Source organism: Schistocerca americana, chromosome 9 (genome assembly GCF_021461395.2).
Source record: "Schistocerca americana isolate TAMUIC-IGC-003095 chromosome 9, iqSchAmer2.1, whole genome shotgun sequence".
Classification (NCBI taxonomy): Eukaryota; Metazoa; Arthropoda; class Insecta; order Orthoptera; family Acrididae; genus Schistocerca; species Schistocerca americana.
Genome location: NC_060127.1, coordinates 193,552,679 through 193,567,868, shown reverse-complemented (window position 1 = coordinate 193,567,868; position 15,190 = coordinate 193,552,679). Strand labels below are relative to the sequence as shown.

The 15,190-nt window shown below is 41.7% G+C and overlaps 1 protein-coding gene across 2 annotated transcripts in view; it reads left to right on the top strand.

Annotated features, from left to right (window-relative positions):
- The window catches only part of LOC124551379 (disheveled-associated activator of morphogenesis 1), a 435,878-nt gene that overhangs the window by 357,213 nt on the left and 63,475 nt on the right, over nucleotides 1-15,190 (top strand). For both annotated transcript variants that reach the window (XM_047126427.1, XM_047126428.1), the window contains 2 exons: nucleotides 1,581-1,884; nucleotides 9,817-9,878. In XM_047126427.1, the coding sequence (XP_046982383.1) occupies nucleotides 1,581-1,884; nucleotides 9,817-9,878 (366 nt within the window). The remainder of the gene's footprint in view (nucleotides 1-1,580; nucleotides 1,885-9,816; nucleotides 9,879-15,190) is intronic.

The following is a 15,190-nucleotide window of genomic DNA, read 5'->3' as shown; positions in this document are numbered from 1 at the left end:
ACAATTACTTTTCAGCACAATATAACCTGCAACACCCTTATGAGATTTTCAGACAGTTTTCGACGTAAGGCAAGATTAATAGTGGCCATTATGAAAATCAATTAAAATACACACATAACTGGTGGATTACACATCCCCGTGCAATACCAGCATGTAGATCAGCCTGTTCAACATTGCCTCATTGTGTAAGGACACCCCTAGCTGCCACTCAGCTCACTCACAGGTAGGAACAGACAGTTAGGCTGACCGTTAGGCACTGCAAACCTCTGCACCAATAGAGAAACACGGTGCGGTGTTGTTGTGGTCGTGTAAATTCCACAAGAAACAGAAAAGAAACAAAACTTTATGGATACAGTTATGAACCAAAGCATTATTACCACAGCACACCACGAGATGGAATGTTGCCTTGTGGCACTGAGCACACGTAACACACTAAGGAAGCTATTTGAGTAGAGCAAATCTGAATGTGGAATTTTCTGCTGAAAATACAGTTCACAAATGAGAAAATACACTGACACACAAGTGACTTTGATAAAGGAAAATTGTTACAGGCACGTACGGAAAGTGGTCAAAGGACTGTGTATCCTCAAATAGGCGATAAGGTATCGGACGTCCACACCTCACAACCTCGGAGGGTGGAGGCTTGCCCATTCTGTAAAGCAGAATAGGAGCCAGTCTGTTGCAAATCTGATGGCAGAGTGCAATGCCGGTGCAGGCACAAGTGGTTTAGAACCCACTATTCAGTGCACCAGATGACCACTGTGTTCCCGTACTCGTGCAACAATATTGTCCATTAAGATTGCAGTGGGCACAGGACCTCACATCAGAGGAAATGTGTCACTCGATCAGACGAATTATGTTCCTCTTTACATCTGGCTGACGGTTCTCGCCGGATACACGTCATCTGACCAAACAGCCGCTCAAAGCTTGCATCTCACTACGGACCTAGGCCAGTGGGGGCAGTACTGAGCTAAACGGACATTCGCTGGGGCTCGCACGGGACCTGTGGTAGTAATTGAAAGCACTGCGACAGCTGTGCACTTTGTGAACATTACTGCAGACCACCTGCGTCCCTTCACGCTCGGTGTCGTCCTGACAGTGATGGCACCTTCCGGCAGGATAAATGGCCACGTCACGAGGCCAGAGTCGTGTTACGATGTTTGAGAAGCACAATACTGAACTCGGCTCAATGTCTCGGCCACAAAATCCACCTTACGTGAATCCAATAGAACATACCTGAGATGCTATTGGGTGCCAGATTTGCAACTACGAATCATCACACTCTAATTTACGGGAATCGAGCGTCCTGTGTGTACACATCTGGTGCCACACACTTCTAGAAACCTACAGAGGACTTGTCGAATCCGTGCCTTACTGGATCTCTCCTGTATTGAATTACAAAGGTGAACCAATTTTTATTAGGCAGCTGGTCGTAATGTTTTGGTTCATCAGTGTATACTGAAATAAACTTAATGTGAATACAACAAAATACATATTTATAAATGTTTACCTGACCTCGGTCACATGGGAAAGACGTCAGTGTTACTATCAGTATTTGTAACTCTACAACTTGCCCACAGGATTGGCCACTACGAGCAGCGGCTAAGGAGCCTGCACTACAAGAAGCGCTTCACAACATCGGTGTGCGAGCTGGAACCACGCGTGAGGGCAGTGCTGGAGGCCTCGCGGGAGGTAGCACGGTCGCGGCGCCTGCGGCGTCTGCTGGAAGTGGTGCTGGCATTGGGCAACTACATGAACCGCGGTGCACGTGGCAATGCCCGTGGCTTCCGCCTGGCCTCCCTGAACAGGCTGGCCGACACACGGTCCAGTGCAGCTCGCGGCACTACCTTGCTGCACTACCTCGTGGAGGTGCTCGACAAAAAGGTCAGTTGACAGTGAATAGTGGAGATAGTTCATCTGTGTCGGTTTGAAAGGGCGGAAACTTGTCTGGATAATTGGAAATCCTCAGGAAAATGGAATTTAATGGAAAAGTCAGAGAACTCTGAAGAAATTCTGTGACAAGAGTTTAGGAGGAGTACAACTGTTCATTGACAAAAAGAAATTTCCAGGGTAATTTTGTTACAAATCATTCTGAGAGAGTATTTAAGAAATTGTTGGTTTTTGACTTGTATAAGCAATGGCCTTGCCGTTCTGGTACTGCGAACGGCTGAAAGCAAGGGGGAAACTACAGCCGTAATTTTTCCCAAGGGGATGCAGCTTTACTGTATGATTAAATGACGATGGCGTCCTCTTGGGTAAAGTATTCCGGAGGTAAAATAGTCCCCCATTCGGATCTCTGGGCGGGGACTACTCAAGAGGACATCGTTATCAGGAGAAAGAAAATTGGCGTTCTACGGATCGGAGCGTGGAGTGTCAGATCTCTTAATCGGACAGGTAGCTTAGAAAATTTAAAAAGGGAAATGGATAGATTTAAGTTAGATATAGTGGGAATTAGTGAAGTTCGGTGGCAGGAGGAACAAGACTTTTGGTCAGGTGAATACAGGGTTATAAATACAAAATCAAACAGGGGTAATGCAGGAGTAGGTTTAATAATGAATAAAAAAAAATAGGAGTGCGGATAAGCTACTACAAACAGCATAGTGAACTCATTATTGTGGCCAAGATAGACACGAAGCCCACGCCTACTACAGTAGTGCAAGTTTATATGCCAACTAGCTCTGCAGATGACGAAGAAATTGATGAAATGTATGATGAGATAAAAGAAATTATTCAGGTAGTGAAGGGAGACAAAAATTTAATAGTCATGGGTGACTGGAATTCAAGAGTAGGAAAAGGGAGAGAAGGAAACATAGTAGGTGAATATGCATTGGGGCTAAGAAATGAAAGAGGAAGCCGCCTGGTAGAATCTGCGCAGAGCATAACTTAATCACAGCTAACACTTGGTTTAAGAATCATGAAAGAAGGTTGTATACATGGAAGAACCCTGGAGATACTGACAGGTTTCAGATAGATTATATAATTGTAAGACAGAGATTTAGGAACCAGGTTTTAAATTGTAAGACATTTCCAGGGGCAGATGTGGACTCTGACCACAATCTATTGGTTATGAACTGTAGATTAAAACCGAAGAAACTACAAAAAGGTGGGAATTTAAGGAGATGGGACCTGGATAAACTGAAAGAACCAAAGGTTGTACAGAGTTTCAGGGAGAGCGTAAGGGAACAATTGACAGTAATTGGGGAAAAGTATACAGTAGAAGAAGAATGGGTAGCTTTGAGGGATGAAATAGTGAAGGCAGCAGAGGATCAAATAGGTAAAAAGGAGAGGACTAGTAGAAACCCTTGGGCGACAGAAGAAATATTGAATTTAATTGATGAAAGGAGAAAATATAAAAATGCAGTAAATGAAGCAGGCAAAAAGGATCTCAAAAATCAGGAAGTGCAAAATGGCTAAGCAGGGATGGCTAGAGGACAAATGTAAGGATGTAAAGACTTATCTCACTAGGGGTAAGATAGATACTGCCTACAGGAAAATAAAGAGACCTTCGGAGAAAAGAGAACCACTTGTATGAATATCAAGAGCTCAGATGGAAACCCAGTTCTAAGCAAAGAAGAGAAAGCAGAAAGGTGGAAGGAGTGTATAGAGGGACTATACAAGGGCGATGTACTTGAGGACAATATTATGGAAATGGAAGTGGATGTAGATGAAGATGAAATGGGAGATACGATACTGCGTGAAGAGTTTGACAGAGCACTGAAAGATCTGAGTCGAAACAAGGCCCCGGGAGTAGACCACATCCATTAGAACTACTGCTGGCCTTTACGAGACAGGCGAAATACCCTCAGACTTCAAGAAGAATATAATAATTCCAATCCCAAAGAAAGCAGGTGTTGACAAATGTGAAAATTACCGAACTATCAGTTTAATAAGTCACAGCTGCAAAATACTAATGCGAATTCTTTACAGACAAATGGAAAAACTGGTAGAAGCTGACCTCGGGGAAGACCAGTTTGGATTTTGTAGAAATGTGGGAACACATGAGGCAACACAGACCCTACGACTTATCTTAGAAGAAAGATTAAGAAAAGGCAAACCTACTTTTCTAGCATTTGTAGACTTAGAGAAAGCTTTTTACAATGTTGACTGGAATACTCTCTTTCAAATTCTGGAGGTGGCAGGAGTAAAATACAGGGAACGAAAGGCTATTTACAATTTGTACAGAAATCAGATGGCAGTTATAAGAGTCGGGGTTATGAAAGGGAAGCAGTGGTTGGGAAGGGAGTGAGACAGGGTTGTAGCCTATCCCCGATGTTATTCAATCTGTATATTGAGCAAGCAATAAAGGAAACAAAAGAAAAGTTTGGAGTAGGTATTAAAATCCGTGGAAAAGAAATAAAAACTTTGAGGTTCGCCGATGACATTGTAATTCTGTCAGAGACAGCAAAGGACTTGGAAGAGCAGTTGAACGGAATGGACAGTGTCTTGAAAGGAGAGTGTAAGATGAACATCAACAAAAGCAAAACGAGGATAATTGAATGTAGTCAAATTAAGTCGGGTGATGCTGAGGGAATTAGATTAGGAAATGAGACACTTAAAGTAGTAAATGAGTTTTGCTATTTGGGGAGCAAAATAACTGATGATGGTCGAAGTAGAGAGGATATAAAATGTAGACTGGCAATGGCAAGGAAAGCGTTTCTGAAGAAGAAAAATTTGTTAACATCGAGTATAGATTTAAATGCCAGGAAGTCGTTTCTGAAATTATTTGTATGGAGTGTAGCCATGTATGGAAGTGAAACATGGACGATAAATAGTTTGGACAAGAAGAGAATAGAAGCTTTCGAAATGTGGTGCTACAGAAGAATGCCGAAGATTAGATGGGTAGATCACCTAACTAATGAGGAGGTATTGAATAGAATTGAAGAGAAGAGAAGAGAAGCTTGTGGCACAACTTGACTAGACGAAGGGATCGGTTGGTAGGACATGTTCTGAGACAGCGAGGGATCACAAACTTAGTATTGAAGGGCAGCGTGGAGGGTAAAAATCGTAGAGGGAGACCAAGAGATGAATACACTAAGCAGATTCAGAAGGATGGAGGCTGCAGTAGGTACTGGGAGATGAAGAAGCTTGCACAGGATAGAGTAGCATGGAGAGCTGCATCAAACCAGTCTCAGGACTGAAGATCACAACAACAACAAGCAAAGTTGGGGTAGTGCACTGGAGTGTCGGGTAACAATTGTAGCTTAATAGCAACTGCTTACATCGCACTTGTGTATCTTCATTGTTCCTGGGTTCTCGGGCTCCAGGACTGTTTATAATTGCATGAATGTGTGTGCCATGTGCACATGATAAACTGTCAAGCGTATGAGAGTTCCGAATTTGTCATTTGCCCAAAATCAAAGGCAACTTTTTAATTTTATAAAAAAGTGTAAAACAAACCAATATATGAGCACGCATGCTTTGCAGATTGGTATTGAATATTCAGGATTTCATTGTTTTTATTTATTTCAATACAAATTATTACCTAGCTGACATTCTTGCAGTGTCACGCTTCAAGGCAACAATGACAACAGCATGAAGACTGTCTGGTTTGAAACATGATGTGTCATTACTATTATAGCCTGCAATTACATTCTAGTGACAACAGTTGGAAGTGAGTTCTGCGAGGATTTCTCATAAAAGAGATGTGTAACAATAATAATAATAATAATAATAATAATAATAATAATACTGTTTGGCTTGGTGGCGTGGTGGAAGTCTTTCAATTGGATGCCACTTCGGCAACTCTTCTGTTCCTAACTTACACCAGTAATCCTACCAGATGGGACAAAAGAAACAGAAACCGGGTGTATCCCGCCAAATAAATATTACTGTTGGACGTATATCGTCAAAATATCGTCTCATTATTTTGAAATTAACTTCTAGACTATACTGTACCATAAATTTTGTGCCCGAGAGATAAAGGTACGTAGGTCTACCTTCTGCAGTTTTAATTTAAGACTATATTTGTAAAAGCCACACACTGCTTCATTTGTGGAGAACAGTGGAGGTCTTTAGACAGCCATTGGCTGATTTTGTGTGTTAAATGGACACGGCCTTTTTGATGCTATCTAAATCAACTATGGAATATCAATAATATTAGGAAAAGGATAGACTGCTATTAACTATAAAGATGACATGTTGAGTTTCAGACAGCCACATTTAGCTTTTGGCCTTATTCAGAAAAGAAAACACACACACACACACACACACACACGCACACACGCGCACACACACACACACACACAAAGCAAGCACAGCTCCTGCACAGATGACCATTGTCCCTGGATTCACCTGCCAGAATTTATCTTTGTCTGAAAGGTGTAATCTCAGGATTTCTGCTCCAACTTTGCTGTAATTACTTTACAATTCAAAACTGCTATCTCTGCTACATTACTTTTTCATAAATAATTTGCCCCACTACTTTTGTGTTAACCAATCAAATACCCTCTTCATCGTCAAATATGTGAACTGCATTAAATGACCACCTTCATTGTTCAATATACAGAGTGACAGTAATGTGTCACAAGTTCATTTTTCATCTCATACATATCCATTCTTTCGATCAGTGCATCCCCCGCACAGGATAGCAATCCACAAAATATTCTTTGCCGCATTTGAGCTGATATCTCCTCTTGCAAAGTTACTGTGATTACCGTCCTACGCCTATCTCTCAGTAGAGCTTGTTACACTCAAAAATAAAAAGAAAACCAATGCACAATATCTATACGTTTATACTCAGTATGTTTTTTTTATGTTTCTCTTTCCTCATCACATCAATAAGTTTTGGATGCGAGTGTTGTTCATCAGTAAGAAGACGTCGGAATAGGGCTCACTCCTCTTGAGTAATGTGTATCACCACACTGTAAATGTTCCAAAATATTTCTCTCTCCGGTCACCAGACTTTCAACTCAAATGTAATACTCACCAAAGAAAACTGCAGATTCAGCACGACAAGAACTGACACAGTCACACAAGTAGCTATAGCCACGTTCTAGGTCAGAGTAGAGCACGTTGCTACCCCACAGTGCAAGTGCAGAAATTGATCACAGAAAATAACTTTTGTGGTCAGCTGTAACAGCTTGCTGGTAACATAAGTAACTTTTCTGACAATGAGAAGGAGAGTAAAGTAAGTAGTGCTGACACAAAAGATGATGTTAAATTCGAGAAAGCCGATGATATGTAAATTATAGCAAGAGGGAGATGATGCCGATAGGAGAAGAATTTAGTTATCGACTCAAAACGAAAAGAAACACATGCAGTACATATGTCACTGATGATACAGATAAATGTGCTATTAGGCAGCAATATATGTGATATTACTAACATTTCAAAGAAAGAACACCAGTGCAAGAGTTTGAGGGTAGCAATAAAACTGAGAAAAACTCTTCTGTTGATGGGATTTGATTTTGAAAGGTGGCAGAATAAACAAGTCTTCAGATGTGAATGAGATGACATACTGCCTGACAAAAAAAGTGAAGCTCCCAGGACAGCAGGAAACGAAATAAAACTTCTCAAGTTATGAGGGTACGTAATGTTATTTCAGTAATTGCAGAAGTGAATCAAATTTACAAAGATGTCAGCTGTATGAGCCCTCTTATCAGTATGACATTCCTGCCCTCTGGCTGGGACGTGTGCACCAATTTGCTCACCGAGGGTGTCACAGAGCTGACGTACCGTCTCCTGAGCTGAGCTTACCCGCAACTGGCGTCGGGACGGAGTCAACACCCGAGCTGACGCCACACATTCCATTGGGGACAGAGCTGAGGATCTTATCGGTCACGGAAGTACCGCAACATCACACATACAGCCGACAGACACGTGCTGTATACGGATGAGCAGCGTTCTGTCGAAAAATGGCACCACCGCACTGTCGCACAAGAGGTAACGCGTGCACGAGGATGCGGAATGCTTGTGACCGTCATGGAGTCAGAGTTCCCTCATTCGTCACCAGTCGTTACTCAAAATTGTACCCCACGTAGTGATGCCAGGAGTAGCACAACTGTGACACTCGGAAACCCTGGAAGGATGGAATTCGTCACCGAACACAATGATGCCATTTATCAGCAGTCTGCGATTCCCAGGCACGGCAAAACTGCAAACGCAGCCATTTGTGTTGCTGTATTAATGGCAGCCTACGCACGGGGCAGTAATTCTCTAGTCTGGCTGCTGTTAGTCTCTGACCAATGGTGGTGGCTGATACAAAATTTTGCAGGGAGTCCATTACTCGTTGTCAGATGGCAGACAGAGACATGAAGAGGTTACGACATGCTTGGTGGCCGGTACTCCCTCGAGATGGCCAGACGTGGTCAACAGAATCTCGATGACGAGTATGCCCGCCTTCGTGTTCCCGTGCTGTCCGATGGGCCACTGTCACTGAAACAACACAAATCTGTATATTGCACAATTAGACCAGCAGACCACATGGAGACTCACAATAAGGTGCTGATTACTATCTCTCACAAGTATGCAGCTTCTCTGTCTCCTTCACAATGATACTCAACATCTGACACTGTTCCCATCCCGTATATAGCCTATCATTCTCGATAACGTCACTAGTGCACTCTTGTGACCATTCTACCTGTCAAGGAGAATGGCAACTCTTTAATCATTTACATATCCACTGAGGGCGTGTGCGTGTACAAAGTTAGTGACATCCGACCATTTCTTCTGGGTGCTTTACTTTTTTGGCGGTCGGTGTTGTTTCAAATACTGCAGCCACATTTTATTCGGGAGAAACATTTGTTCGTACACATTACACTGCGAATAAATGTTTTCAGAAAGGGAGTGTGTGAGGAGTTTTGCAAAGAGAAGTGTAGCACGTGACAGCACTTCAATGTAGACTATTGGAGTTTGTGCCATTACTCCCTCCGATCTCTGATCTCGGGCTCAAACGTGAAGGCGGTGCCACCTCGGTCGGGCCTTCAGTTTCAGTTGACTAGATAAGTAAAAAAAGTTTTATAGTTTGTGTTTCTATTGATAATGGTCTTAATATTTCATTCTCTAGTTGCTGTGAGGTACTTTCTCTTCATAATGCATAATGAATGAAATCATTTAAATTTTACTCTGTAGAAACTCAAAAATGAATTTTCAGCTGTACTGTTTGATGAAAACCCTGCTTGCTCGTTGCCAATGTGACACATATAGCAGTTATCCTCACAAGAAGGCAAGGAGTTCTGTGGATGTGGAACTCGGGAGACAACTATGTAGCCATTTAAAAGATTATGTGAGGAAACTGTTCGGCATTCAGAGGCAACAGAAGTGTGGCTTGGTGAAAATCGTGTAAGTTACTGACAGGATCACGACAGAAGGCATAGCAAAGATCAGGTTAGAGCATAGTTTGCCTACTTCGCAACTCTGTTCTAGAGATGAAGGAAATGCAAAGTTCGTACACAGATGAGTAGAAATGATTATGCGTGGAGCTTGGGTAAGGGACAAAAAAATGAAAGAAGACTGGGGAGAAAAAAACTTAACAATGACAGGAACTGGATACGAGCTTATGGAAGGATGTGGGAAACCACTAGAAAACAATGAAAGAGACTGAGTTGAACTAGGTTCACTGTTTACAGGAAGTGAATATTTCTTTAAGGAGAAGGATGTTATAAGATTATCAGCAAACATGTGCTTGAAGAAAGGCTAAGTCATATGATTTAGTAAGAGAACTAAACTGCAGTTGCCAGTGTTCTTTCATTTACATATTTATGTAAAACATGTGAATCGTTCATTTGTAGAAATATCTAGTAAACTGACTGTGATGCTCATGTAAGGCTCTATATTTCTTGTGAGTGACAGTAATTTTTCCTTCCAATTCTGTTTCAGTTCAAAGACATTCTGAAACTGGATGAAGACCTCCCTCATGTAAGGGAAGCTGCAAAAGTGAGGTAACGTTTTACACGACATATATCTTAGTCCTTAGTTTAAACGTGAAGAAAATTGCTGAACAACCACCAACTTTTGGAGATGTGAGTTACACGCTACAATTGACATCAGAGATATCACTTTGCTGATGACACAAAGTTTACAAGATAAACCCATCTGAACAGGAAGTGACTCGTCATAGGAAATCGTCGAAATGAGAGGTCACTACCCTGTTCCTTCAACATCTGTTTGTGGTATAACTTGCAGTATGCTAAAAAATGAGCCTCACAATGCAAGAGAGTGATGATCGCTGTCTGCACATTCGAATCTCACTGAAATGATACAAATGGCTAATGAAAAGTGGACAATGAGTTAATTCACAAACACTCAAATAGTTCTTGGGCTTTTTAAGATGCCCAAACTATAATTAATCCATTAAGGGCTCTCAATCACTTGACATTTGCACAGAAATAATCAATATATTGGTATGATAAATGAAGACGACAAAAATACCGTGGAAGAAGCGATTGTGACACATTGGTTCTTCCAAACAACTATGACTGAAAAATGTTAGCAGGAGACCAGCCTTTTCCCAGGAATAACAAGAACAGATGATTAACTGTGATGGTGTCCACACACAATTTATGTTCCACTTTGAGTGTAATATCTGCACCCCAGAAATAAAGCAGCCACTTTTAGTGGAAATATTACACTTTTCAATGAAAAGACAAAAATTAATTTCTCATGAAATACTCCAATTCACAGAAGCATAGTGACATCTGACACTGGGTATACATGTTGTTAAGAGACAAAACTGTGGCAAGTGGGTTTCGGCAACAAAATATGGCCATGTGCAGAGTTAGTGAGGAGGATTATACAGGGTTATTCAGAATACGACTGTGTGAAAACTGCACGATGTATAGAAAAATGGCACATGTCAGTGGGCAGAACATCTCTCATGTTATTGTGGAGTTGCAGAGCACACAACTAGGGGCAAGCATATCAGTACATGGCATATAATAGAACAATGCATGCATTTTGTGTCTTAAATTCTCTAGATGTGATTTAGTTGTAGCAGTTCAGTGACCATTTCATACAAAATATCAGGTAAACGCTCCAACAAATGAAACTACCTATGAGTGGTGCAACACATGAGGCTGGCTGTTTAATTGTGTGAAGTACACAGGCCAGCTGGGATCATAAGCAGCGAAGGTGAAGCATATGCGGCAATCTTTCACCAGGAATATAAGGTAACTGTGAAAACTGCAGATACCGCAGTCAGCTGTCTGGTGCATTCTGGGCAAATGTCTGCAGTTGTCACACGACCTGACTACTCCAGATAATGAGCTTCATTATGACTTTTGCAATTACTTGCAGTGGGTACTGGAGAAAGACAGCTTTTTCACAGAAGTTGATTTTCAGTGACAAAGCCATATTTCAAGTGTCTGGAGAGGTGAATTGTAACGTAGATGTTTGGGGCACAGTACATTCACATGAGATTGTGAAACACATTCTCGTTTCACCTAAAGTTAATGTCATTTGTAATGTGTCCTTCAAAAGTGTTTGGACCATTTTCTTTACAGAGGAAACTGTGATTGGTTCTGGTTACATGGGTGTGTTGCAGTGGTGGTGTATGCCACAGTTACAGGAAGAGAGTGGAGACTCCACTTCACAACAAGATGGTGCACCACCACACTTTTTGTTGGATGTACGCGATTACCTCAATGCTATACTGCCTCAACTACAGGATCGGACGTGTGTCGCATCGTAACTCTTCTCTTCTTCCCTGTCCCCCATTTTCACCTGACTTCCGTCCGTGTGATATTTTCTTATGGAGCTAAGTGAAAGATCATGTGTTCCTGCCTCCAGGGCCACCTGCTTTGGAAGAGCTGCAAGGATAATTAACAGATTCGCCGAAATTGAGCACGCCATGTATGGCAAGAGTTTGACTGTTGTATGATATTTGTCATGTCACAAGTGGTGCCCACATTGAGGATCTATAGGTGGGTTAGAAACATGTTGATAGCCTTTATCCATTGAGATGTGTGTGTAGTTTCTGTATATGACACATTTTTGTGCTGCCATTTTCTGAAACACCAGAGGAACTTATGCATAGCCCTGTAATTGTAGACTATATTTAATTATCGTAGAAATGACACTTCTACAGTGTACAAGGATATTTCTTAATGATTGGTACAAAAGTGCTGTATCAATAGAGAATATCTGAAAGAATCTTTAAAGTACTGTGTAAGTTAATCATGAATTAATAAAGGGTTTTTGAATAGGAAATGCAGATTGATTTTAATTGCTAATAAAAAAGAAAGGGGCCACAATGAGAGTATTACAAATTCCACTACCTGTCAAAGCCAAGTATATCAACTGTTACAATGTAAAAACTTGAGCCATTACCACATGCGAATACTGTGACGTGGATCGGTATGACTGCTCTCGAGGACGGCATACTGCTTTAGTGGAGAAAATCGCCTTTGAAAAATGGAAATATATTTTGTGGCCCTGCTAATTTGCATGCCCAGCCCAGTTTGCCAAATAAAACTGAGGTTATGAAAGAACTCACACAAATCTAGATTAATGTGTAAAAATGCACCTTGTTTCATCATTTGATGGTTCTTTACTCTCACAAGTGCTCTCAAGGTGCTGATACACACTTCTCTTTTCCCCCATCTGTTCAATGTCAAGGAGTGAGGTCCATTACTGGGGACTGGTGCTCCAGGCTTTCTACACTAGGGAAAGGGTGAAGATCGATTCCTAGTGCTTCCACAGGGACGCGAGTGCGTTCCTAGACCCCACTTCTGGTTGGTTGGTTGGTTTGGGGAAGGAGACCAGACAGCGAGGTCATCGGTTTCATAGGATTAGGGAAGGACGGGGAAGGAAGTCGGCCGTGCCCGTTTTGAAAGGAACCATCCCGGCATTTGCCTGGAGCGATTTAGGGAAATCACGGAAAACCTAAATCAGGATGGCCGGACGCGGGATTGAACCGTCGTCCTCGCGAATGCGAGTCCAGTGTCTAACCACTGCGCCACCTCGCTCGGTCCCCACTTCTGGGAGAGACTGAGAAAGACCGTGCTGTATCACGGATCCTGTGCACTGACCTTCCAAGGGGACATTGTCTACTCATCGTCACCAAATTTATGGTACATGCAGGACTTGGCCAGAAATGAAAGTAACAGAAGTGGAAGCTCCAGATGGCAAGTTGTTTAGGAAAACTAGCATTTTTGGCTCTTGTTGGGAGAGGCACGAGCCATTTACGTTGTTTGTATTATAATTGTCAGACATCAGGTGGTGCAGTGGAAAGGATACAGATCAGTAATCTAAGGGTCATGGAATTGAGTTCCTATACTTACCTTTTCCTTTCTTTTTTAATTTGGTGAAATTATGTGTTACATGTTGTTTGATACCAAACTGAGTGATAAGAGAGAACATTTACGAATCTGCATCAGGTTTGTTTATCTATAGTAACTTTAAAACAACCGTGTAATTGTAGACATGCAGTGTTTGTAACATGTGCAAGACACCGATAAAATTACTACTTTCCCTGTTTTTAAGGTGAATATCACCCCAGCAGTGTAAATTGTCAACTGTAAAATAATAAAAGTACCTCATTTTATATAGAAAATTCTCGTGAATGCCATAAATCCCTTCCTGGAAATTTATTTGCAAACCCAAATTTTCCTTTGCTTTTTTTTTCCTGCCTTTTATGGAATTATTAATAAATGAAATATATTGAGCATTATTTCGGTTTATCTGCAGTGTGAGTTACATAAAAATTGACAATAATAATAATAATAATAATAATAATAATAATATGTTTCTGCATAGGAACGTGACCCTGAACACTAGGATTACCATTCTGCACTCTTACTGCTGCACCAATTGCTGCCTGGAATTTACATTAACACAAATGGCTCATACCTTTTCCAACATACACCAGAAATGCTAGTTTTTCTAAACTCTTGGCCATAGGGAGCTCCTGCTTCTATCAGTTTCATTTCTGACCGAGCCCTCCATATACCATAAATTTAGAAGAAATCGATGATAATGAGTAGGCATAGATCTTTGCCCTGGTGTGGACAGTGGTGGACAGTGTATGGTGTACAAGTGTTTAAAAATCAACTTTGCCATTGCAACAGACCAACAGTTGTTGCTGTTGTTGTTGTTGTTGTTGTTGTTGGTGGTGGTGGTGGTGGTGGTGGTGGTGGTGGTTGGTTGGATGGTTGGTTTAAAGGCAGGAGAAGGGACAAAACTATGAGATCATCGGTCCCTTGTTCCTAATAAAACAAGGCCACAAGTGTGAGAATAAAACAGACAAAACATATAATACAAAACGGAAAGAAAGGAGAAGCCACAGTTAAAAGTCAAAGTCACATTTTATTCGGGAGAAACATTTGTTCGTACACATTACACTGCGAATAAATGTTTTCAGAAAGGGAGTGTGTGAGGAGTTTTGCAAAGAGAAGTGTAGCACGTGACAGCACTTCAATGTAGACTATTGGAGTTTGTGCCATTACTCCCTCCGATCTCTGATTTCAGGCTCAAACGTGAAGGCGGTGTCACCTCGGTCGGGCCTTCAATTTCAGCTGACTATATAAGTAAAAAAAGTTTTATAGTTTGTGTTTCTATTGATAATGGTCTTAATATTTCATTCTCTAGTTGCTGTGAGGTACTTTCTCTTCATAATGCATAATGAATGAAATCATTTAAATTTTACTCTGTAGAAACTCAAAAATGAATTTTCAGCTGTACTGTTTGATGAAAACCCTGCTTGCTCGTTGCCAATGTGACACATATAGCAGTTATCCTCACAAGAAGGCAAGGAGTTCTGTGGATGTGGAACTCGGGAGACAACTATGTAGCCATTTAAAAGATTATGTGACACATATAGCAGTTATCCTCACAAGAAGGCAAGGGGTTCTGTGGATGTGGAAGCCACATTTAAAAGTCTGCCGCCACAGAGCTGCTAAAAATGGGCAGTCCAGCAAGAGGTGGACAACTGTCATTTGGGAGCCACAGCGACAATGAGGTGGGTCCTCGCGATGGAGTAGGTAACCATGCGTTAGCCACGTATGGCCAATGCAGAGCCAGCGAAGGACAACTGATTCCCTGCGAGAGACCTGCGTGCAAGACTTCCACACATTCATAGTCTCCTTAATGACAGTTTGTTGTGTGTGCTGTTATGCCATTCTGTCCCCCAAAGCTGGAAAACCCTGTGGTGTAAGACAGAATACAGGTCAGCTTTGGAGATGCCTATCTCCAGAACCGGTTTCCGCGTCGCCTGTTTGGCCAGCCTCTCGGAAAGTTTGTTGCCGGGGATTCTGAC